Genomic DNA, 24,742 nt, shown 5'->3' on the forward strand with positions numbered 1-24,742 from the left:
TAATTTATTTTTCATTAGAACAGTTTTCTTTTTAAGAGGGTGGTTCCAAAGCACATTAAAGGGATAGTTCACTCAAAAATGAAACTTCTGTCATCATTTACTCACTCTCATGTTGTTACAAACCCATATAAATGTATTTGTTCTGATGAACACAAAGGAAGATATTATGAGAAATGTTTGTAACCAAACCGTTTGTGGACCCCATTCACTTCCATAGTATTATTTTTTCCTACTATGGAAGTGAATGGGGTCTATGAATTGTTTGGTTACAAACATTTCTCAAAATATCTTCCTTTGTGTTCATTAGAACAAAGAAATTGGTAATAGGTAAAAAGAAATAGGTTTGATGGGCCAGTTGAATGCTTTATTCTAATTGATTGAGAAATGTTCCACGGGTGTGCATTATTTTTTGAGATACGCACACCTAACCTGTCAAATGTCTTAAAATAACCACAAGAGCAATGTCTGTGGTATAAGCGAAATAATTGACTCCGGCCCTTGAATTATTTAAAAAAAAAAATTGTGCATTATTTTTGAGTAATTTAATGGCCCATCGTCAATTATTCCTTACGTAATCCATTGATTCCAGTGGATTTATATGTGACTTATATGTTTGTGGGAGAAAACAATATTTGTATCTTAGTTAGAATCTTGCCAGATGAGCGCTGTTTTCATCCTAATCCTACCCCCAAACTTTCACAGGATTTAGGCCGTACCTGTATCCTATCTAACCAGGGGTGCGTTCCCAAAAGCATCCTTAGCTGACAATGGTCATGGTTACCTTTGAACTCTATTGGTAACCACAGAACTTGCAACCGTAGTTGCTTTTGGGAAACGCACCTCAGAACCACTGTTTTTCATCCTTATCCTACCCCAAAACCCAACATCTTGTAAAATTTGGCTGTAGCTGTATCCCCTCTGGCCAGAACAGTTTTTCATATATCCTTAGCAACATACAGATTAAAGTTCCAATATGACAGCACGTCAAGAGCGCTGAATCTCATTTGTGTTTGTCCATTATTTTTTCCCCATAGACTTTTGCATATCACAAAAAGCAGTATTTAACAAAAATGCCAACAAGTTAATCTTAATAGATGAACAACTTTCATGAATTTGAAGTCTAAATGGGTTTACTAGTAAAAGAGAGACTTCAAAATGTGTTCATCAATAAAGATTATCTTGTTGGGCAAAACTGTGTGTCAAACTCACAAGGTTTGATACAAATGTATCAAAATTGCACAATGGTCTTAAAACATTACTCACAAATTAGGTGCAAAGCAATTTAATAAATTCAGCTCACAGCATATGATGCATGGATGAATTACAGGTTCAATCAGGTCAACTTTAAATTGGCATCCATTAACCACAAAGCTAAGATTACACGTGCCAGCTCTCAGATAGTATTACCTTTTTACACAGGGATAACGTTATGCTGAATTAGAGCATTTGAAAAGAAATGGATATGGTTACAGTTTTAAGTTTAACCAAGACTTAAATATGAGCAGAGGCTGTGCACATTAAAAGAAATGAAAAGCGTGTAAAACAAAAAACAAATAAACAATGTAATTGTTCCCCTTTATTTTCAGAATTTGATACACAAATAAGCCTACATGACTTCATTTGTAAAAGAAAACAGATAAAGGCAACTCGTCATAAACAAATGGACGATGTGGGGTTATAAAAGTTTGACAGGAATGTTGCGGTTAACTGCAAGATTTAGGAGAGGGAGTACTGAGGGGTAACTAGACTAAAGTTTTGGTGAAAATGGTGGTTGAGGTGTTTACAGCTCGCCACAATTAGCAACGACGATCTTGGCGCTGGTCTTTCCACTACTAGAACCAAAACTCTCAACTTTCTTGATGACATCCAAGCCCTCCACAACCTGTCCAAAAACAACGTGCTTGCCATCCAGCCTACAAAAAGACAACATGGGGTAAAAGTTTAGGTCAAGGAGGTTATATTTAAAATAAGACTAAGGATATAAATCACACACATTGTACATGAACACTTTACAAGCTCACCATGAAGTAGCAGCTGTACAGATGAAGAACTGGGAACCATTGGTGTTGGGACCAGCATTGGCCATGGACAGGATACCAGCACCAGTGTGTTTCAGGGTGAAGTTCTCATCGGCAAACTTATTTCCGTAAATGGACTTTCCACCGGTTCCATTGTGCTTTGTGAAGTCACCACCCTACATCCACAGTTTGAACAGATTAGAGCTGAAACGCTGAAAATTAAGTTGCCAAAAAGCTTGCAGCACATCACGCTCACTTCAGGCATACAAAAAAAAAACATCATACAACGACAGACTACACAATCTTTTATACCTGACACATGAAGTCAGGGATGACACGATGGAAAGTGGATCCTTTGTAGCCATAGCCAGGCTCTCCTGTGCACAGCTGCCTGAAGTTCTCTGAAAGGGGAAGATGAGAAAACAAATAGAAGATTTTTCTGCATGTCAAAACTAGCAAATGACCCTTAATGAAATTCATAATAGGGAAAAATGATGGTACCTGCTGTCCTGGGGACAACATCAGCTCTCAGCTGTAAACAGAAAACGTATTTAATTAGATAAATTATCACAGTAACTCACTCAAAATGTTCAGTTTCGACAACATGGTTCCAAAAACTTTTTTGTTATTAAATAGCTGCATAGAGGAATTTGAGGGAAAATTGCGCAAGTGTTCATTACATTTACCCCACCACAAATAAAATCATATTTCAAGATGTTGTCTGCTCAGTTGCTTGGGGGTGCACGCCACCCATACAGCTGCATGATCACATTGCACCATCTAGCCACAAAATGAAGCTTCTGCGGCATTACAGCAAGCGTGAAAAAAACTGCATGGCGCGCGCACGGTGATATGAATGCGGCACGCACACAGACACCAATCAAAAACGAGTGTCGAAAGTAAAGACAAATGATAGAATTCGTTTTGCAATAAACAAATTTGGACGAGAGCACTAGCTCGTCTCTTTCCAAGCGTTCTACTTCAAACCTCACCACGTGCAAGTGTGACACTTCCGGGTTTTTTTATTGGAAGTTAACGTTAGATTTAAAATGGCCGTTTATAACTTGCAAGTACGTTGTGTGAAATCTTGGTTTGTAAAGCCACCACAACAGTATTTCAATAAGAACTGCCGTTAGATGGTTACATGTACATCCTGTATGCCGCATCGTTTGACTATAATAGCGGTTACATACAAATCGCCGCAGCTCAGAGAACGGTTCCTTCCCATCCCCCTCCTCATACACACGAACGCAGAACTTTCCAGAATAGCCCTTCACTTCACGAGGAAGGGGATCACGCGGGAAAGAAACGCTTTATTTTTAAGTTAGCATTAAAACCGTAAGCGGATGCGCGTGTTTGGAAGCCGTTACGTTGAGTATGTTTAAAGGGCGTGATGTTCAACTTGGCCTTGATGATTTAAGTCGTTTTACCGGTACCAGAGCTGAACAATAGAAAAACGACCCAGCCCATTCATTCAATGCTCGTTCCCGCGTGCGATATTCCAGCGTATTTTCGCTCGTTTGGTCAGTTTCAATCACTAGCGTCGTGACATGATGTCTGCAAACGGCATGAACACACCCAAATTAAAGCTGCACACTTACTGAAGGTAAACGTAATAAATACATACACAAAAGTAACCTACAACGCAAGTTATGCTAAAGCGCAACCAATCTGTGAAATAAATGGTTGAGGACGATTAAAGTTTTATGTCCGAGAACATGCAGAGTTGTAATGCCTTCCATTGCGGCTATTCAATAAGCACCAAACTCAATCTCGAGTGGAAAATTACTCCATTTTGGCAAGATGACTGCTGCGACAGACATATAATATCGCCTAAAATTTACCTCCATGATCACTCTCCCGACCGGCTTGCCGTCTGCGGTAATATCGAAGAAAACTCTGGGCTTTGCCATGATTTAAGATGTTTTAAGTTTGGATGATGCTGAGGTGGGTAAACGGTTTAACGACGGTGCGCTTACAACTTGCGAAAGACCGAATGAAGGCCGCTATGCGATATAATTACCGGAGAAGGGCGTTGCAGAATGGCGTGCGTCCAATAAGAGCGCTTGAATTCTTTGACTGACACAAGCCTGGACCAATGAAATTATCCTGTTAAGATTTTTTTTCATTGACCCGCATTTAAGGAAACGCGGCTTGAAGGCGTGCCTTTTGTTGTTAACGTGAGGTCAGAGTCTGGTCCATATGCGCAACAAACTTCCCTAATCTGTAAAACACGTTGTATCCGGACAGATTCAGGATCTGTTGTAGAGTACGTGTTTTGGTAAATATAGACCTGTTTTAATCAAGATGCATTAATTTAGCTACAAGATGAGCATGAACGATGTTCATTGCATTTGCAGATCGATATCTTATTTTTGATTTATTTTTCTCACTGACGTTTCCAGTTTGTTCATGTGGAATAAAGCCTATTGTGGCCTGATAAGTGATAAGTAGGTTTACTGTTAATGTACGTCTCAGTTGTGTAGGTTTATTTGGCCTATAGATCAGTATAGCCTTTAAAGATATCATGAATCAGATAAAATCAGGTTGATTCTCTTTTGGATTGTGTTATCATACCTTTCTTAATCTGAGTAGTGAACATCTTTTCATAAAGCTTTTACAAGAAGCTAATGCAAAGGTACATATAAGGCTATGCATATTTATGAAATAAGAGCACATAACAAGAACATTTTGAGAAATTGTCCCCTTGGAATTATAAGGTTCTATCTGACAAAATTGAGTTATTCACATATTCTTACTCTGTGACTTATTTACATGATGTGATGTTTTAAGTTGTGTACATTTTGGGAATTTTTATTGAAAAAACAAAAAGGTTCTATCTATAAAGTCGAACTCTAACTTGGCTCTGTAAGGTTCTATCTGCGGGAGCGCTTTGAATGAAATCAACTTTATATGTGGAAACAACTTGTATAATCTTACTACACAAAGCTACTGTGTTTTGTGCACAGAGGTAATGTCAGGTAGGGGAGGAAATGATGTTGCAAGTGCACTTATTAAAATAGAGGCGTTGTACGTGATCATCCACATGCCACTGAGATGATAACATGGAGTGATAGTTGTGTGCCTCAGAACAGAAATTCCAGAATAGCCTTTGCTATGGCAGACTTCCTGACAAGGCATCCTCAAATTAAAAAGATAACAATGAAATACTCTACTCCAGGCCACTCCGCAGTGCAGGAGGTAGACAATATGCACAGCCATATTGAAAAGGCAATGGCAGTGTCTGAATTCTTTTCACCATTGTCTTTCCACACGTTTTATTGAAGGTGAACAAGAACAACCCATATAAAAATCATACAGATGATGATGAGTATAGATTTGTATGACTTTCAGGCATGTTCCAAGCTGTTTCAGTACAAACAGGTTCCATTTTCTGAGGTGTCACAGCTTTTGTTTGATTAGTGTCCATATACTCTTCATTACACAAAATCACATGCAGAGCCAAGAGGTAAAGTAGACATAAGAGGACAAAGCAAACACACGATAAGTCTGGCACCTACATCCATCTTACCCAAACCAAGGGTACTCTCCAAACTGAGCATCATCTCAGAGCGAAGATGAGTGACATTAAGTCCATGTTTAAATTCATGCCACTAACAGATAGAGAGTATTATAAGTCTGTCTTTTAAAAAATGAGTCACAAAGAGTAATATAGTTCTGTGTTTTAAGAAAATGAGTCTGACATTTTGTCTGATAATATAGTCAATCATTTTTAATGATTATTAAACTATGAATTAATGCTGACAATTAACAATTGCTGAAGCATGTCTGTTTCTTGCCGTTTTTAAAGTCTTAAAATGGCTTCATTTTTACAATATTAAGCCTTAAAGGTCAAATAGTCAGCGATTTAATTGATGGGGTCTTAATTACAACAATAACTGTTAGCATGTTATTTCAGCCATACTGTACTGATGTCTAGAGAGAAAGCCATTTTACCTGACCCACTTTAGATGGAAAGTCCTGCTCAGATGTATTACAGTAGCTGCTTTCTGTCTAAACAAAAGAAAGATTAAAGTAACAATTTCTGCAATAATGTCTTTAATTACCCACCAAATTGGTACAAAAAAATAACATCTGCACTGGACAAAATATTTTGACCTACCTTGCTTAATTTGCAATGTCCTTAATACATGGAAGTGCTAAAAATAAGAAATAAATGTCATAAAATGTGTTAGAAAGTAAAATGTAATCCTTTCTGAGACACTGTTACAACATAAATTGTATATTTAAAGTTCAAATAATGTTTTGATAGAACCTTATAATTCTTAGCGAAAAGTGTTTTTTTTTTTTTTAGAAGGTTCTATCTGCATTTGACCTTTTCCAAAAACACCCATTTACAAATCTGACAGTATTTTGATATTGTATATTTAGAATACATTTAGGGTCCCTGTAATTTTCATGTTAAAAAAAACTTGTTCCCCATATAAGTTTTCCTATGTAATGCAAAAACTTTAAAGCTCTCAAAACTGCTCAGAATGCAGATATAGAACCTATAATTCCAAGGGGACGATATATCATATTTGTCTGTTCTGATGTTAAGAAGAGCATGAAAGCTAGTAGTAATCCATGTATTTGAAAACAAAATGGCAGACATTTTTGCAAAGACAATTGAACATTGACTTATCATAGTTCAATGAATCTTGGATAATAATGTTGTAGTTAGTGACAGGATTTAGGTGAGGGAGCACTGACGGGTTCCCACAGACTATTACTTAAATACAGGTGAAACCTTGTGGTTTAGGTGTTCACAGCTGGCCACATCAGCGATCTATTTCCCAGACAATTTCCATGCCTTTCACAACCTGTCCAAATATGACATTCCTGCCATCCAGCCTGCAAGAATGTGATATCGGTTTATCATGTCAGAAATGTTTGGAACAAGCACATGGTTTTATGAGCTAGAGTAATTATTTGTGTTAAAAACTCAAACCGTGTTACCGTGGTGGTTTTTGTAAAACATGGCTTTCAAAAAAAAAAAAAAAGATTATTTTGTGGTCACCATGGTTTACTACAGTAACCATTGCCGTACCTACCAATGAGGTCCCCGCGGTCTGGACCTCTGTAATTTTCTGACGCGTCTTATTTGACTCAACCATAGGGACTCAACGCCGTCCAACATCTCCTGTAGGAAGGTTCGACATTTGACGTCTTAGCACCGCGAGAGCGATTCCACAATAAATGACTCAGTATGCTTTAAAATCAATCTCGCGGTAGTGTGATGTAACAAGGCAACATGTCTGCGCAGCATCCCATTAAATAAGATTAAGTCAAAATTATTCCGAGATGACCACTCAAATCAAACCAGTTGCGCGAATCCAGTGGAAGTTCAAGAAAGATGTAAACCAACTCTGACATTTATACAGCAGTTTAATGATGAGAATATGAAAACAACCACTTTGATTGTCAAGGTGACAAGAAACATTACTGCAACTGAGCCTAATGGGTGACCGGAGTGGCATTGACCCATGAAATCTGACCCAAATTTAATGCGCTACTTTCACTCCCTCCAGTAATTACTTTATCAGCGTGTTTAATAACAAAATTCAACGCCACCCTTTAATTCTTAAAGTGATATTTTTACTGTATAATGATTAGATTCACTGTGTTGGACTGGATTGTTACTGTTGTCTTGAAATTGAAAACGCGACGCGCATGTGCGCGCAACAAAGATTCATCCACCGGTAGCGCGCGTGCACGGAGTTCGAATGAGCGCATGTTAGAGACTGTAACTTCTTAACCATGGAAAACCCATGGGTCAAATTTTGCCAATGTTAATTGATGCTAATAGAAGGGTTCTTGAGTTATCCAGGGTTAAAATTGATTAATCCATATTTAGCCTACTTTTAAATATATTTTTTATTTTGCCAAAAATCCTTAGTGTTGAGCTCTGCTATTTGAATTAAGTTTTAAGTTTATTGTGAGGTTTATTTGACAGACAGTAAATCAGATGTGAGAAGTTAAAAATTCCACCTTGCATTATGTTTACATCTTACAGTTAGTATAATGCATGCAGGGCAAGAGGAACATTAATCTAATAAGCAATTAAAGATACATTCATGCTTTTTAAAAATTACACATTGCTTGCTTTCATGGGATATGGAGCCCCTAAAGTAGGCCAGACTGTGAGCATGTACGTTTTTGTGTTAGTCTATATTTGAACCATTTTGGACATTGTATTCAGACACTTTTCTTTTTATCTATTGCAGATGATAGATTACTTGGGGGAAAAACTTGCATAAAATAAAAAAAGACTACAGACATTTGAGAAGAAAATGAGTTTATTGTATGAAGCTAACCTGTTATGAGGACAACCTCTACAAACAAAAATAAATAAAATCATTTGCTTTCTCTTAAAAAGAATCAAAAGGACGTGATCGGATTCTGTTTAAAAGAGTGACCACAAACAAATACATCTGTCTTATTGTCTTTCTGCAGCTGGACTGAGCTTTATGGCACAAGGTATCAGATGGCAAGAAACATTTGAATAATGAGGATTTATACATCTGCATCAGGCTACATCAAAGATTACCCCAGTGTGCAATGCAACCTTGAGACAAATGATAACGGATCGGAGACGAAACTGCCAGAACAGAGGCGCATACAAGTAAATGTGCCATTGACAATTGTCCACACTGTCCTCATCAAGCCATTTTACATAAATACAATCATACAAATGCAACATCCACCTCTGAGAACGGGTTTGAACCAGAACACAGTGCAAAGATACAGATAAAGTGTCAATTTAACCACAAACTTAATATTTCCCACTAATAAGACCCTGTAAATGTGCCAATACTTTCCCATATCTGAAATTTTGCCCACATAAAAGTAAAACAAACATACAAATTAAAACCATACAAATGTTGAGAATGGGGATTAAAGTTGTGGAAAGCCTGAAAGCCCTACTATGAAGCGGAGATAAAGATGTGCGCTTTATCACAGTGCCATGTTCAGACAGGTAAGTTGGCATTCTTGAAAATCCTGTTACCAGTTATCATTTTTATAAAACAAACACACCAATATACTGTTTGAAAAAGTTCTGAACCAAACTGCAACTGTGCTTTGGTTGAAAAAACATTGGAAAAGTTTTTTAAAATCAAAACCTGTGCCATATTCAAGGTGCCATTTTCTACTTTTCATTTATGAAAAAGAAGCTTGGGCACATCTCCTTGCAAGAGAGTAAGCCAAACGGATTTAAAACGAGTAAATAACCAAATGTATCGAAGTTTGTGTTGTTCATTTTTGGTGTCGTTTAACTGGGCAACAATGGTGAGAAAGACTTGACATGAACACAACAGCCTGATAACTGTAAATTGCATAAACATGCAGGAGAGTGAATGGAGAACTTGTGTTCATGAACACAAAGGATAACTGTTTTCTGCGCTCTTTATTCTTATAATAAAATGGTCTGGTGTGTTTGGTTGATGAAAATAGTGTTATAGGTTTTTGATTTAGATGTGATCATTGAAGGCTTCCAGGTTGAAGGCAGTGTCAAGGAAACGCTTCAGCTCTATTAGATGGGCCTTTTTGTTCCCAGTGGCAGGAGCAGCAGCTGGTTCACGGCCGGCATACCTACAGACAACAAGAAAGAGCGATGATGATCATTCAAAATATAGATTACCTGATACATCACACAGTCTTAAAAATAAATGGTCCTTCATAATGCCATTGGAGAACCATTTTTGGCCTTTAACATCTGAATGACAAAAAAATGTTTTTTAGATTATAAAATCTAAAGGTCTATATGAGAAGAGCAAAGTTTACCAGACAGGCTTGGCACGTTCGATGGTGGTACGCATGCGGGGCTTGACGTAGTCGTAGTAACCCTGGTTTTTATGCTCTTCTTGACACCAGACCAGGTCAGCGTTTGGATATTTCTCAGTCTCAGCCTTCACCAGGTCAAAAGGGAAAGGAGAGAGCTGGGACGAGAGAGAGAAAATCAGTATTTCCACAGTAATATATATCATTTATTAATAAAGTGAAAGCAATGGTACCTGCTCGATGCGAGTGATAGCTACAGAGCTCTCCATGTTGCGTGCTTTGCGTTCTCGCGTTAGCTCATAATAGACCTTTCCTGTGCAGAAAACAATGCGCTTCACCTCTGATGGGTTTTGGGTCACAACTCCGTCATCTGGGATCACCCGCTGAAAATGAGTCCCTAGAGACACACAAATAGAGAAACTAAAACACTCAAAATAACTCCAGTAATATGAGCTGTAAATTTATCTAAATCAGGTGTATGTTTGCTTAATGTGAGTTATATACATTTCTGTCTTGTTATAGACTTAAAGGCAGAATTAAAGGGGACATTTGACTTCACAAGACTTTTTTTAAGATGTCAAATAAATACTTGGTGTCCCCAGAGTACATATGTGAAGTTTTAGCTCAAAATACCATATAGATCATTTGAAGAGTTTGGTTCCAAAACGCAATAACTCCATTTTGACAAATTTCAGTAAAAACGTGTTTTCTATACCAAGAAAGTTACAAGATGAAAACCACTTTTTTCTGTTACAAACTTTCACATAGCTTCTTTAGGTTAGAAAAACGTAAAAATTCAAATCCATAACTTGATTTTCAAAGATTTATTATAAAAACTGATTATTTATGCAATAAATCCATGATGGTTTTTTTTTTTCAAAATTCTATGGATCTATTCAATCAAAGTATAAATGTGCATTCATTTTTGCCATTTTATATTCATTTAGTTGAACAGTTGTACACACTGATTAAAAATAAACATTAATGGCATTTATCAAAACACTTACTTTGTCATATTAGGAACACTGTCATTGCTGCAGTTATACTTGATGTGGCCGCTTAATATTTTTCACAGCGATCAGCTGTGATTCTCGTTGACTTTGAGTAAAATTTTGGAAAGTTTTTCATAAGATCCACTGGGGTTAGTGTGTTAGCACGAGAGAAGCTAGATGCTGTCGAGAGAACAAGCGATCGTCTCCCGAGTGCCTCTCGCGTAAATTATTAGATGTTGATAACTTACTTTTCTTTCCCGTCACAGAAAACCATCAAAGGTTTATCAATGTTATTAAAGTATTATTTTGTTTTTGTTTGTTTGTTGATCACGAAGTACAAAGTAGACGAGGAAAACTAGGACTCTGTGTACTCAACGCGCCGCCATTGTTTGTTTACATTGCGTGGAATGGTGCGCTGTAATTTGTGGAGCAGATTTATTGCATTCTGTAGAAAAGGAGGAGTGGCGTTTATTGCGTTTTGGGAAAAAAGGGAGAAAAGATGACAGAATAACACAGCGGATATTGGATTTTGCGTAAAATTAAGAATTTACTTTTAACTACTGACCTGATATAATATGGATTTTGGCAGTAACTCATTTTTTTCAAAAATGGCATTTATTGCGTTTTGGAACCAAACTCTTAATTTATTATTACATGATAAAATTGTCACTGTGTAGGTGTGTGCAAAAATTTGCCGTTTTTGGGTGTGTCCTTTAAAATGCAAATGAGCTGATCTCTGCACTAAATCGCAGTGGCATGGTTTGATAGTGCAGATTAAGGGCCGGTATGATCCCCTTCTGACATCACCAGGGGAGCCAAATTTCAATGACCTATTTTTCACATGCTTGTGGAGAATGGTTTACCAAAACTAAGTTACTGGGTTGATCTTATTCACATTTTCTAGGTTGATAAAAGCACTGGGGACCCAATTATAGCACTTAAACATGGAAAAAGTCAGATTTTCATGGTATGTCCCCTTTAACCAGTAAATAAATAAATCTATGGCACCTGCATGTTAAAGGTTTGAGCAACCGTTAAGTGCATTCTGTGCACATGAATTGTTGAACCCATCACACAGTTATGGTTTATCTGAATACTGAACGGTTTAAATAAATGCACATTTTTATAAGGCCAACCGAATGGCATCAGGCAAATCATTTTGAAAAACGTAAGCGTTATTTTCTAAATGTTGACAAAAAAAGCGTTTATATAACTGATAATGTAATTTTGTTGTATTATGATCAGTCATTCAAAAATCACGATGTCAGGTGTGTTTGACTTTATATGGTGCCACGCAGATCGACATACGAATGACATCAATACCGTGAGAGCGACTCGAAAGCATACAGCGCTCCCCAATAGCTCTCGCTGTATTCTGATGTCATTCTGATGTCATCTGTCTTGTCCTGAAACCAAACATGCTGTGCCATATTTAAAGGGAAACTCCTCTCCACTTTTAAAAAGAAATGCTAATTTTCCAGCTTCCCTAGAGTTTAACATTTGATTTTTACCATTTTGGGATCCATTCAGCTGATTTCCGGGGCTTCAGGTACCACTTTTAGCATAGCTTAGCATAAACCATTGAATCTGATTAGACCATTAGTATCGCGCTAAAAAATAAACAAAGAGTTTTGATATTTTTCCTATTTAAAACGTGACTCTTCTTTAGTAACATCATGTACTAAGACTGCCGTAAAATTACAGGTTGCAATTTTCAAGGCAGATATAAGGCCAACACTGACCGAAAATAGTCACCTGCTATTAAAAGATACTTAATCGCAACTTTGAATTTTCTTTTGGTATTAGTACACGATGTAACTGCAGAAGATCCAAGTTTTTAATAGGAAAAAAAAAATCGAAACTCTGTTTATTTTTGAGCGCGATGCTAATGGTCTAATCAGATTCAATGGATTATGCTAAGCTATGCTAAAAGTGGTACCGCCAGAGCCAAAGATCAGCTGAATGGATTCCAAAACTGTAAAAATTAAATGTTTTACTCTAGGGGAGCTGGAAAATGGATATATTTTCAAAAAAGTGGAGTCCCTTTAAAGATTGATTGTTTGACTTCAACATGTCAGGTGGCCTGCAAATGCGAAAAAACATTGCAGTTTGCGTTATATTCCTTTTTCAAATTGACTGAAAAAACACCTCAATCAAGCGTAAAAAGTTTTGCGGTATATAGCGAAATAGCTTTGTTTCCATGGGGCGCATTTTCAATTTGCTATTTTAATTTGCGTAATTTGAAGGGTAATGGAAACGCAGCTAGCGACAATGATTTTAAATGATTTTAGACTTTCTGCATTGGTTTTGGGGGTGAAATCTGAGGAATTGTTTTAATCAGGTTTAAAAATGATCACATTTTGAAATAAAGCTCTTACACTCCCACTGGCGGAAGAAAGCATAAGAAAATTCATTCAAATGGTAAAAAACACAAAGAACTCTATAATTGACAGCTGTTTAAATGTGATTATGTGGGCATGCTAATGCCGCCCTTTGTAAATGTGGGACCAACATTTAGGAAATTCCTCCTTGAGTTTTAACTAATCACAGTCACATATCGTTTCTGACCTGGTAGCATCTGGTCAAAGTTAGACTTGGCCTCAGGATGGCGCAGCAGAGATTTTGGGGTAAAAATAATAAGCTGAAGAAAAAACGAAAGCAGTTATCTTTCTAAATCATTCAGGTTCATATCATTATAATAATAATTTGATGGTTCTGATGCTCACAGGTTTTCTGAAGGGTAGGAGGATCTGTCGCCTCAGCACATGGAAATAGTTGGCAGGAGTTGAACAGTTCACAACAATCCAGTTACAGTCGTACAGCTGACGCACATCAAAGTCTTCAGTGATTTTCTGTGGTGGAAATAAAGATAACTAGTTAGGAAACTTTAGTTTCTATCTTAAGATTAAACAGCACAAATCTTGGTACCAAAGTAAATATTTGCAGGAATTTCCGGTGGGAATGATTCAATTTTGTGCAATATCCATGCTGTTATTAGTGAAAAAACTATGTATATTATTGTTCTAGAGATAAAGGATGTCAGTGAATGAAGATAAATGACAGGCAAACTAAGTGGTTCCCAAACTAGGGGGCGTGAGATGGTGCCAGGAGGGCCCCAGTTTTATGACATTTTATAACATCTGTTATTTCATATAATAAATTCTATGTTATCAAACTTCAGAAAAGTAAGGCTACTAACCAACAGCACTACATTGTATCATTTAATACATTTTTTAAAGGTACATTTTGTAAAATTTAGGAGGATTTCTTGAAAGAAATGGAATATAATCTACATAACTATGTTTTCAGTGGTGTATAAATACCTTACATAATAAACACATGTTTTTATTACCTTAAACGGAGCCGTTTTTATTTACATACAGCGTGGGTTTCCTTACATGGAAGTCGCTGTAATGTTTGTCCTGTGGTGGCAACAGTACCTTCACTATGCATTTTGAAAGGTATAGGTGAGCTGTGGACTGAGTTTTTGGTTGCAAATCACAGTCTCACCGCTAGATGTCGCTGAAACTCCCTGATTGCACCTTTAATTCAAATTCAAAGTTTGAGATTGTTTTAGGTCATGAATTTTCTTTGGGGGGGGCAAAGGAATTCACCCTACATGAGGTAGGGGTAGGGTGCACAAGCCTAAAAGTTTGAGAACCACTGAGGTAATAAAAGTGTTGGGCTGGGTGTGAAAAGTCTTACAGGGTTAAAGTCAGGGTCATCATTGCACATCTGTAAGAAGCGTTCTGGGCGGGCAGAAGAATGTTCAGGACCCTGCAGAGAGTGAGAGAGAGAGAGAGACATTTATAAACAATTACATATAAATAGAAAGAAAAGTGGAGGTAAAAGAGTTATTAAAAATGTGAAAAACTATGGTAAAATAAATAATTCAATCAAAAATAAATTCAGAAAATCTCACACTACGTATCGGGAAGAGAAGTGACATTGTCAATTACAAAAGGGACACGCTAAAAGTAAATTACAAAAAAATTAAATAAAATTAAATTGCAAATCTTTTGAATATTTTATATTCAAAAATAATATGAAAATGATTCAAAAGTGAACTGAATCAATCTGACAGGATCTGACAAAAATGAATCAGATATTCAATCAACATACAAATGACAACTGTGGCAGATTATCAGTATCAATAATTTTGGTCTATTTATTTCTATATATGACTTCATGAGACTAATGTTTTACTTTTTGGGGGCATTTTGGAACCTGACAGCTTCAGTCCCTTTTCAAAAAATAGTGGGCAGGATGTTTACCTTTAACATTATATCAGAAAATAATATTTTATATTTTTCTTTAAATAATCTCTAAAACAAACTTGTCTTCAGAAACTGATTTGTAACCGCCGCTAGATATGAATCAAGTAGGCATGAATCATGGGTAACATAGTCTTACCATGCCTTCCATGCCATGTGGCAAGAGTAAGACAATGCCGTTCTGGCGAACCCATTTAGCTTGTCCTGGACAGATGAACTGGTCTATTATACACTGAGCCGTGTTATGAAAGTCTCCAAACTGGGCTTCCCACAGAACCAGGGCATTGGGACTGGCCATAGCAAAGCCTAATTCAAAACCTAATGAAAAGACACAAAGATGGAAAGAGAGAGAAATATATAACATCTTCTAAAAGAATTTGTGTTTTATTTTAAATGCAAAGAAACATCAGCGTGTCCTGTGAGTGTTTACATACCTAGTACTCCATACTCGGATAGAGAGCTGTTGCAGACTGTATAGGGAGCTTGGTTAGGTGAAACATGGTTCATTGGGATGCAAGTCCTTTTATCCACATTCTGATCGTGGAGAACATGGTGACGGTGACTGCAAAGAGACAACCCAAGACAAATAACATGTCAATAACGTGTGCATATGCTTCATTTATTAAACTATATACACAGTTAAAGAGTATCCACCTTTTTTTGAATGCGGTAGTAAGTGATGTGACGTATTTCCCTTCTTTGTGTGAAAACAGTGGTGTGGGAGCATGCATAAAACATGATTTAGGCTATGTTTACACAGAAACGATCTGAAGAGAAAACGCAAAAGTGGCATTGCATTATCACTTTTATTCCACGTTTATATAAAAAGTTTTTTTTATATAAAAAGAGAAATCTGCGTGCATATGATGACGCAAAAGTGTGTGATATTCGATGTAGTATGCACTCCAGGCGGCTAGGTAGCAATGTAAAGCAATGACACACAACAACACAAAGTCCAAGCCTGCGTACAACCATCTTCCTTGTTCTCCCAGGTCATGTCCAAAGCTGTCTGGTTTGCCTCCGAAGAATTGGCGCATTAACAATTTGATAAGGTAATTAATGCACCTTCTCTGATCAGAAATACTAGCTGTGAATATTTCGTACAACTGCTGGAAAGACTCTTGTATATTTATCAGAGCTGCTATGACAACTTGAAGGTCCGACGTATGGAAATAATCGGACATGTTTGTTGTCATTTTCCTGAACTGGCGCATGCCCGTGACGTAAACATGCGACGAGAGCCACCGTGAGCAGACTTTTGTGTTTTTACCCTTTAGACGGGAATGCGACGGTAGAGCGTTTTTAAGATTTCCACTCTGGAGGGTGGTTTCACTTTTTTGCGTTTTTAAACCCCAAAAACGCTGTCGCAGTGTAAACGAAAGACACATCCGATAAAATATTTTCACCCTTAAGCGTTCTCGCGTTAACAGGGCCTTAAACAGTTCATATGTACTACACCTGGCATGTATGAACCATTGTGAGGATGAAATTAAGAAGTGGCTTGATATATCATTTGAAGATATATTCAATCATTTTGTGTTGTTCCCCGGGGGTGAGGGGTCTTCAATGCGCAAATATAAAAGCAGAGACATACCATGGGAAAGTCAGTCAAGTGTTTGTATATGGATTTTACCAAGACTTCTTGTTTTAAACCTTTTCAGGGGCTGGTTTAAAATGTCACAACTGTCCTTCTGGTTTAAAGGCAATGTTTAATGGACTTGTTTGAGTTTTTATGGCGACACATCGAGCGTCACGCGGTCCGACAGTCAGCAGCATCTTTCTCATTCAACACATTGAAAGTTAATTGAACAAACCATAATAAACATATTTAACTACTCCATGTATTGAGTATTGTTTTCGTTTTAGGAAAATATTATTTCATCGCCTGTTACGCACTAGATGAAGAGCTTATGAAATTATTTGCTTATTTTAAAATTATTTGCTTTTTTATTTAAAACATAACAAAAGTATGCGCAAACACATTACGAACCATTATAAATAGGGATGCACCGATACCACTTTTTTGGAGTACGAGTACGAGTACGAGTACTTGCATTTCAGTACTTGCCGATACCGATACCGAGTACTTAATAAAAAAACATGATTTAAATTTACAGGTAACAGCTTTAGTCATATAATTTAACAAAAAAACAAAGGACTAGTTTTCCAGTTTGTTGTAAACTCTGCCTCTTTGGACAACACAAGAGGCATTAACCCCTTACACGCCGCTCAAACATAGACATTTCTCAGACCATGGTATCGATTCCAGGTATCGGGGGACTTTTAACGAGTACGAGTACTTTAGAAAATGTGGTATCGAGGCCGATACCCGATACCAGTATCGGTATCGGTGCATCCCTAATTATAAACATTAACTAAGCAGATTATGTCGTATTTATTCTGTACTGTAACCACATTTCTGTAATAATATATAGTAGCAGAATAAATCAGCATATTTTTTTCAGCATAATATGTTGTTTTTGAATAATTATTGTATTTATTGTTCGCTGTCAGTTTCTATAAAAGGTTTTACTGGATGGATTTGTAAATACAGATCATGTGTGCATGTTCACCACACATTCATCTCTTGTGCATTGGGTTAAAACAAATGTTTTGTAGAGATTTACTGCATTTGTATTAGCTATTATGGCAACCCCTAACTGCACAAATTATGCCGGTCTCCCCTGGATTTCATAATAAACCAAAACGGCGCACTTGTGTCTTTCGCAGTAGACTACCAGTAGCTTAAAGGGCTCGTTATAGTCGTGCGTAGGTCCTACGGCGTAGCCGCAACAGCGTAGGTTCCGCGTCGGTTTTCATTTATACTTTTGCGTCGTCGTCCGCGTCGACGTGCAAACACATGCGCAGACCGCTGGTAGGCAGTAACCACCCGTGTAACCACAGTAGCAGCGCAAACGTCAAAGAAGAAGAAGCTTAGCAAGTTAACCCACAAACGAAGAAGAAACAGCAACTTGTTGTGTATAATGTGAGAAGACCAGCAATGATGGAAGTAAATAAACAGCGACTTTTGATGCAGTTTGAGTTAAATCACTCCTCAATTTGGCTCATCTTTGTTTTCACCATCACAAACGGAAATACCTATGACGCAGTTTTTTTACCTGACGGGAGGGGTTCTGGTGGACCAATCACAGCGCTTGCGGTCCGCGTAGATCTGACGCGCTGTTAAAATTTTTGTGAGGTGCACGTCAGGCTACGCAGAGCTACGCACAGGCTACAGATAGCCTACGCCGAACCTACGCACGACTATAAATCGGGCTTAAGTGGCTCACCGGAAGTCATAAACAAGAGAGCTCAAAGATGGCAGTGCCCACATTTTTGTAAAAAAAGGTGGATAACTGTGGAAAGAGTTTTGCTGATATGTGCACCTGAAGGTTCCCCTCTCCACATCTTGTCCACTAAGGCGCACATGAATGCCCTCTTTGAGCAGAGAGCCGAAAGCCATGTACTCTCCTAGAGCCCAGTCCACCGTCCTGTTTTTGATCATGTCACCACGACCTTTCAAAATACGGCTCAGACCTGTACGTGATGCAAAGGGGGAATAAAAGCATTATCATTTGGAGCACTACATGGCTCCGTAATGCTGGAATCTGGCCAGTCGCAACATTTGCAGGTTTATTACTCCTAGAAAACTAATAACACACGGTAACCCGAATGCTGCAAATCATTTTGACAGGTACAGTTTTATATTACACACAAATTAATATAAACATGTCTTTTAATAACATACATGACATCATATCTAAAAATGATTAAACCAAATAGTCTGTTTGTGACATTTGAACAAATGGTTCGTGGTTATCTTTATCCCGAAAAAAAACCCAGTTTTTTTTCCTTTGCGGAAGGTATGCATAGTTAAAAATTAGCAAATAAAATATTTTAAATCAATACTTAATGTTCCCCACCTTATTTATGACGTAAATAGCCATGTAATAAGCAAGATAATGTAAAGGCAGACGGTTTTTATAGCGAAATAAGCCCCTTCAGTGTGATTCAAGACCCTGTCTGGGCTTATTTCTGTGATAACAACCGGCTGCCTATACATAATTCCTTACATAATTCATCAACACGTGGAGCAAATAAACGCACAAATGCATAATTGTGTACCTCCATGAATAGTAAAGTCCTCTACGGGTACCGATGATGCCACTTGTCCAATGTTGGTAAGGTCCTCCTCTGAAAGGCCCGTTGATGGGCAGCTCATGCTCTTGGGCTGGCCATCCAGAGTAAAAAAACCTAAACATTAAACAGCTATGTTGTAAAATCTGTAAACCAACACCATGAAAGGTTTCATATAATCATATAATTTAAAACCTCACCAGGCCAGGGGGAGTCCAGCCAATGCTTGATGTGGAGGATCTTCTCATCTTTTGAACGCACATGAGCTTCCTCACAGATTTTATCATACTTTGCCACCTCCTCCTGTGGACAGAGTCAGAGTTGGGGTGCTTTTAAACTCGATGATATTCATTTAACAATAAATTTTTTTTTTAACCCAATCAGACCTCATACTCCTGTCGCGTGACAACGCCTTCAGCGATGAGCTTCTCAGCATACTTCTGTAAAACTCCTTTCTGCTTCTTAATCTGCTTGTACATCAGCGGCTGTGTGAACATGGGCTCGTCCATCTCATTGTGGCCATTACGACGGTAGCACACCTAGATGAAAAAGCTACGCGTCAGAGTCTCCAACACCACTTACTGTAAAAACAAAGTATTTCCTCATCACTAACTACCGCTCACCAAGTCGACCACTACGTCTTTGTGAAAGGTTGCTCTCCACTCTGCAGCAACATTGCATACGTACACCACAGCTTCGGGGTCATCTGCGTTGACGTGGAAAATGGGGGCGTTGACCACACGGGCGACGTCGGTGGGGTACGGAGAGGATCGTGCCATACGGGGATCTGTTGTGAAACCAATCTGGGAATGACAAGCAGGATTTAAAGGTCACCGGTCAGTGTGTGTGTTAACACAAACAATCACACGCGGGTCTGTGTGTTTGTACCTGGTTGTTGACCACCACGTGTACGGTGCCGTGTGTAGTGTAGAAAGGCAGATCGGTCAAATGGAAAGTTTCGTAAACAATGCCCTGACCTGCAAAAGCAGCGTCACCGTGAAGCAAAATAGACATCACCTGAAACAAAGACACACATAGACATTTTCTTTCATAATGAACATTAACATTTGCTTGGCAATCAAAAAGGCCATGAAAATCTTCAAAATGACTGCATGCTGAACTTAATCATTCATAACATACACACAGGTTGGTAAATGCATGGTCTTACCCGATTGCCATCTGTGTCTCCGCAGTAGAACTGCTCTGCTTTAGTTTTGCCCTGTACCACAGGGTTCACTGCTTCTAGATGGGAGGGGTTGGCCACCAGCGAAAGTGTAATATTTCTTTCAGTCACACGATTTATCCTCCTGTGGTACATCCCCAAGTGATACTTGACATCTCCTGATCCCTGTTACGCAAACACAGACACCTCGAAGCTGATTTCATACGAGGATACTTGATTACACCTCTTAAATATGACCCTCAATACACAGGTTTCTGACCTCATCAGCAGCCTCCAGTTTGGAGTCAAACTGGCAGAAGATTTGCTCCAGTTCCTTACGGATGACATTGGCGAGCACGTTCAGTCGCCCTCTGTATGACAGACAGTGTTTTAATGAATCAGCCCAAATAGCAGCTTGTTCCTCTGCACATTAACTACTATATAAATATAGTATCACCTGTGAGGCATGCCCATGATGACCGTGTCTACTCCGTTCGCACTGGATTTGTCAATGATGGTTTTGAGTGCAGGGATCAAACTCTCACAGCCCTCCAGACCAAAGCGCTTTTCAGATGACCACTTCCTCTGGAGGAACTCCTCAAACCTAAATGTATAAAAAATAAAGAGCTGTGATAATCATCGCACACGGCTGTGAATGTAAGCTTACATGCTAAAAAACAGATTTGCACCGAAGTAGTTTTCCAAATTAATGTAGGTTCTAGTGAATTATGAGATAATTTACCGATTTTAGGCTAAGTTTAGATGACAATGTAATAAAAAAACAGTAAAAAAAATAGCTTAAGTAGGGCTGCATAATGATTAATCGTGACTAATCGTTTGCAGAATAAAAGCTTTGTTTACACACATACATGTGCATGTTCTGTGTATTATAATTATGTTTATATATACACACACATTTATGTAGAATTTTAAGAGAAAAAATATATATTTATATATTAAGTATTTATATATAAGATAAATTATATATAAATATAAAAATGTATATACACAAGTAAATATTTCTTTTTTATGTGTGTGTGTATTTATTAGGGCCGGGACTCGATTAAAAAAATGTATCTAATTAATTTGAGGCTTTTTAATTAATTAATCGAAATTAATCACATTTTAATCACATATAAATATTTGACCTGAGAACATTGAGAAGTAATTTTTTCACATGTACTTTTTAGTAATGTTTTTCCATGTATAATGACTGAATACATAAGCTTAAGCAACAACATTTTTTTGTTCAATCAATTCGTTGTACTCGGAGTCGGGCTAACGTCCACACTAGCTGCTATATGTTTTGCATTGAGATGATACTTGAGGCTCGATGTGCTGTGGGTGATATGTGAATTCCTTGTTGCATAGTTTACACACAACCATGCTCTTATCGACGCTTCCATCCGTTCGTTTTTTATAAAAAAAATTCCCATCCACGTGGCCAACCAAAGCGATCTCATCAGCTTCTTCGTTCATGTTCACTGTGGTTTGTTGTTGTCTGAAGTCATGAACGCTAGTTGGTGCTCCAGTATAATCGGTCCGCCGAAACTCATCCAATGAGAAATTTTCCGCGGTGCAAAAATAAGTGCGATTAAAATGCGTTAAAAATGTTTAACGCGTTATTTTTTGCGTAATTAATTAATCTTAATTAATGCATTAAAGTCCCGGCCCTAGTATTTATATATACATAATTATTATACACAGTACACACAGATATTTGATGTAACAAAAACTTTAATTCTGCAAACGATTAGTCGCGATTAATCATTATACAGCCCTAGGATTAAGTGATAACGGTTTGCAGTTATGTAGTTTACACAGAGAGACCATACAAACGTTTGCTTGTCAGGACTCCAAAATGCTGTTGTCGTGTAAACGAACAGCATTCCTGGTTTCGGTTAAAAATGTTGTGGTGTAAATGTTTTTTTTCTCTACTTTGTTAAAAAAAAGTGTGTGTGTACCTGGTGGAGCGGACCATGCGGGCCAACAGTGTCCTCTTTTCTTCAGAGCTGAACTGCATAACTCCAGGCTTCTCAAACTTCTGTCTGATCCACTGGCATTGGTCCAGATCATTGATGAACATAAACTCAACACCTATATGCTGGCAATAAGCCATCTGAGAAACAAGACATCCATCAGAAGCCTTTCCTTTGACATCATGACCAAACCATGTATGACATCACAAGTCTCCAGCATCAAATACTTTCACTGTCAGTGAAGATACCCAGAATAACATGACCAAGAAAAAACATGAGACCATCAAACATCTTGTTTTGATGTTATGGTCGCGACTGGTGATAGAAAGCATGAAATGCCAAAAATCATTCACTTTTTTGAATCGATCTGATCGGTCCTTGCTCACCTCCAGTCGGCGGATGATCTCTCTCAGGGGAAGAGCACTCTCATTGCCCCCGATAAAGGTGGTGGTGGGCAAGCGGAAAACTTTATCCAGATCAGACTCATCCAGTCCGTAGAAACCTGACAGCCAATTACCGATCACGTCCAACCAAACCCACAGAGATAAAGAGAGAGAAAGGGCGGGTGGGGAAAGAAAGAGGAGGACAAGGGGGTCAACAGAAAAGACACACAGAACAGATGACCAGCACAGATGCCAAGGCAGATAAAGTGTTAATGAAAACAAATGAATGAGAGACAAAGTGATCCATGAATGTAAAGCAATAAAAAAATGCGAGCGAGAACAAAACACAAGCATATGTGAGTAAGAGCGAGAGGATGAACAGAGAGTCAATGAATGGTGGGGATGTCATTCATCATTCAAAAAATGATCATAACATGAAGACAACAACGTTGAAATGCATGCATGGGTTAGTACACAGATGGAAAAGAGAGAGAGATTCATAGATATAATAAGTAGGAGAGAAGGGTGGGAAATTTGGGGGTTGAAATAATAAAAAAGGAAAAACAAACTTGTTTAACATCAAGTATGTCACTATTTTAATGTTAAACATTTAAAGAGATAGTTCAGCCAAAAATGATATTAAACCATTAAACTCACGTCCAAGGTGCATATGTCCATCATTTTTCAGACTTACACATTTTCAGTTATTTTAGAAAATGTTTTAGATCTTTCAGTTAATCAAATGTAAAGTTACAGGGTCCACTTCCTTCAAGTTCAAAAAATGTGTGTCCATCCTTCACAAAATAAATCAAAACGGCTTCAGGAGGTATTCCGCGCCGTTTTGTAGTAGAAATATCCAAATTTAAACCTTTATAAATGAAAATAACTAGCTTCTGGTAACACCTCCATCTTAGACTCCTTTTGTTTTCAGGAGTGTCCCTTTCCCAAATGGCACACTCCGGACTTGTGGTCCTCCTCAGAGTCCACACTTTGATGACACCACGTAGTCCAGACTTTAGGGACCCTTGATGCGAGTCCACGTGGGTGCACCGGAGTCGTATTTTGGGACAGACTCGAGCATCACACCGGAAATAGGTAGAGAAGTTGCCCGTCAGTGTGAACTCCTCCCTTCCATCGTCTGATTGGTCTGATTGCGCTTTCGCAAGGACTTCTGGGTTGGTAAAGTGTGCGAAGCCTGCTGCAGTGCGGGCTTCGCTGAAGCATCAAGGGGGCAAAGGAGGCGCTGATGAGCACACTTCAAAGCGTAAAAATGACAGATGGGACACCCTACGGACTCGTAGACTAAGCGAGAACGCGCAATTTAAGGCCACAAGACCGAAAGTCCACATGAAGTGCGCCATTTGGGACAGGGCCTTAGACTCCTCTGTATTTAGGAGAGAGTATCAGCGTAGTGTACGCACTTTTCTTAGTGACGTATGACAAATTCGGAGGGCGGGGGCACAGAGCAGCAGCACAGAACCCTCCATAAACTGCCGATGCTCTCATTTCGATTGCGGATGCGACTAAGATGGCGGCGTTACCGGAAGCTAGTTATTTTCATTTATAAAGTTTTAAATTTGGATATTTCTACAACAAAACGGCGCGGAATACCACTGGATTTATTTTGTGATTGATGGATGCACATTTTTTGGACTTGAAGGACGTGGATCCTGTAACTTTACATTTGATTAACTGAAAGATCTAAAACATTTTCTTAAATAACAAAAAATGTGTTCGTCTGAAAAATGATGGACATATGCATCTCGGACAGCTTGGGGGTGAGTAAATCATGGCTTTGCTATCATTTTTGGCCAAACTATCCCGTTTCATTTGTTGCATTCAATACATCCTGGAGTTATAAACTGGATGGTAAACATCTTATTCAGTGGTCTAAAAGGACAGTTTTTGACCGCTAACAGACACTCATGACACAAACGCTGTGATGCGGAGCTGTGGTGGTCAAATGTCTGCTGCTTTAATGTCAAAAAAAAGTTGTACGGTCCGCAATTTACATA

General features: G+C 38.2%; 3 protein-coding genes across 6 annotated transcripts in view; 1 reads left to right on the plus strand and 2 right to left on the minus strand.

Annotated features, from left to right (window-relative positions):
• Positions 1 to 24,742, plus strand: part of nudt18 (nudix (nucleoside diphosphate linked moiety X)-type motif 18) — a 173,797-nt gene that overhangs the window by 85,892 nt on the left and 63,163 nt on the right. The window lies entirely within an intron of this gene.
• On the minus strand, positions 1,566 to 4,024 carry ppiaa (peptidylprolyl isomerase Aa (cyclophilin A)). The gene is made up of 5 exons (XM_065247512.1): positions 3,863 to 4,024; positions 2,520 to 2,550; positions 2,331 to 2,419; positions 2,022 to 2,194; positions 1,566 to 1,913 (listed from the first exon to the last, which is right to left on the minus strand). The coding sequence occupies exons 1-5, from the start codon at positions 3,929 to 3,931 to the stop codon at positions 1,781 to 1,783; spliced, it is 495 nt and encodes a 164-aa protein (XP_065103584.1). The 5' UTR covers positions 3,932 to 4,024; the 3' UTR covers positions 1,566 to 1,780.
• The window catches only part of ogdha (oxoglutarate dehydrogenase a), a 34,353-nt gene continuing 17,910 nt past the window's right edge, over positions 8,300 to 24,742 (minus strand). For all 4 annotated transcript variants that reach the window (XM_065247515.1, XM_065247514.1, XM_065247513.1 and 1 more), the window contains 19 exons: positions 22,731 to 22,846; positions 22,330 to 22,484; positions 20,823 to 20,969; positions 20,646 to 20,736; positions 20,372 to 20,551; positions 20,092 to 20,220; positions 19,827 to 20,006; positions 19,590 to 19,742; positions 19,404 to 19,506; positions 19,192 to 19,320; positions 18,453 to 18,603; positions 15,501 to 15,628; positions 15,206 to 15,384; positions 14,498 to 14,569; positions 13,519 to 13,644; positions 13,361 to 13,433; positions 10,034 to 10,197; positions 9,804 to 9,958; positions 8,300 to 9,611 (listed from right to left, as the gene is read on the minus strand). In XM_065247515.1, the coding sequence (XP_065103587.1) occupies positions 9,491 to 9,611; positions 9,804 to 9,958; positions 10,034 to 10,197; positions 13,361 to 13,433; positions 13,519 to 13,644; positions 14,498 to 14,569; positions 15,206 to 15,384; positions 15,501 to 15,628; positions 18,453 to 18,603; positions 19,192 to 19,320; positions 19,404 to 19,506; positions 19,590 to 19,742; positions 19,827 to 20,006; positions 20,092 to 20,220; positions 20,372 to 20,551; positions 20,646 to 20,736; positions 20,823 to 20,969; positions 22,330 to 22,484; positions 22,731 to 22,846 (2,552 nt within the window). In that variant the 3' untranslated portion in view covers positions 8,300 to 9,490. The remainder of the gene's footprint in view (positions 9,612 to 9,803; positions 9,959 to 10,033; positions 10,198 to 13,360; positions 13,434 to 13,518; positions 13,645 to 14,497; positions 14,570 to 15,205; positions 15,385 to 15,500; positions 15,629 to 18,452; positions 18,604 to 19,191; positions 19,321 to 19,403; positions 19,507 to 19,589; positions 19,743 to 19,826; positions 20,007 to 20,091; positions 20,221 to 20,371; positions 20,552 to 20,645; positions 20,737 to 20,822; positions 20,970 to 22,329; positions 22,485 to 22,730; positions 22,847 to 24,742) is intronic.

Source organism: Paramisgurnus dabryanus, chromosome 11 (genome assembly GCF_030506205.2).
Source record: "Paramisgurnus dabryanus chromosome 11, PD_genome_1.1, whole genome shotgun sequence".
Classification (NCBI taxonomy): Eukaryota; Metazoa; Chordata; class Actinopteri; order Cypriniformes; family Cobitidae; genus Paramisgurnus; species Paramisgurnus dabryanus.

What these genes read in the sequence shown, in the direction of transcription:
- ppiaa (XM_065247512.1), bottom strand. Translation starts at nt 3,931, where the DNA reads ATGGCAAAGCCCAGAGTTTTCTTCGATATTACCGCAGACGGCAAGCCG. An exon ending in TCGGGAGAGTGATCATGGAG is followed by an intron (nt 2,551 to 3,862) that starts GTAAATTTTAGG and finishes TTCTGTTTACAG; the next exon opens with CTGAGAGCTGATGTTGTCCC. An exon ending in TCCCTGACTTCATGTGTCAG is followed by an intron (nt 2,195 to 2,330) that starts GTATAAAAGATT and finishes CTGTGGATGTAG; the next exon opens with GGTGGTGACTTCACAAAGCA.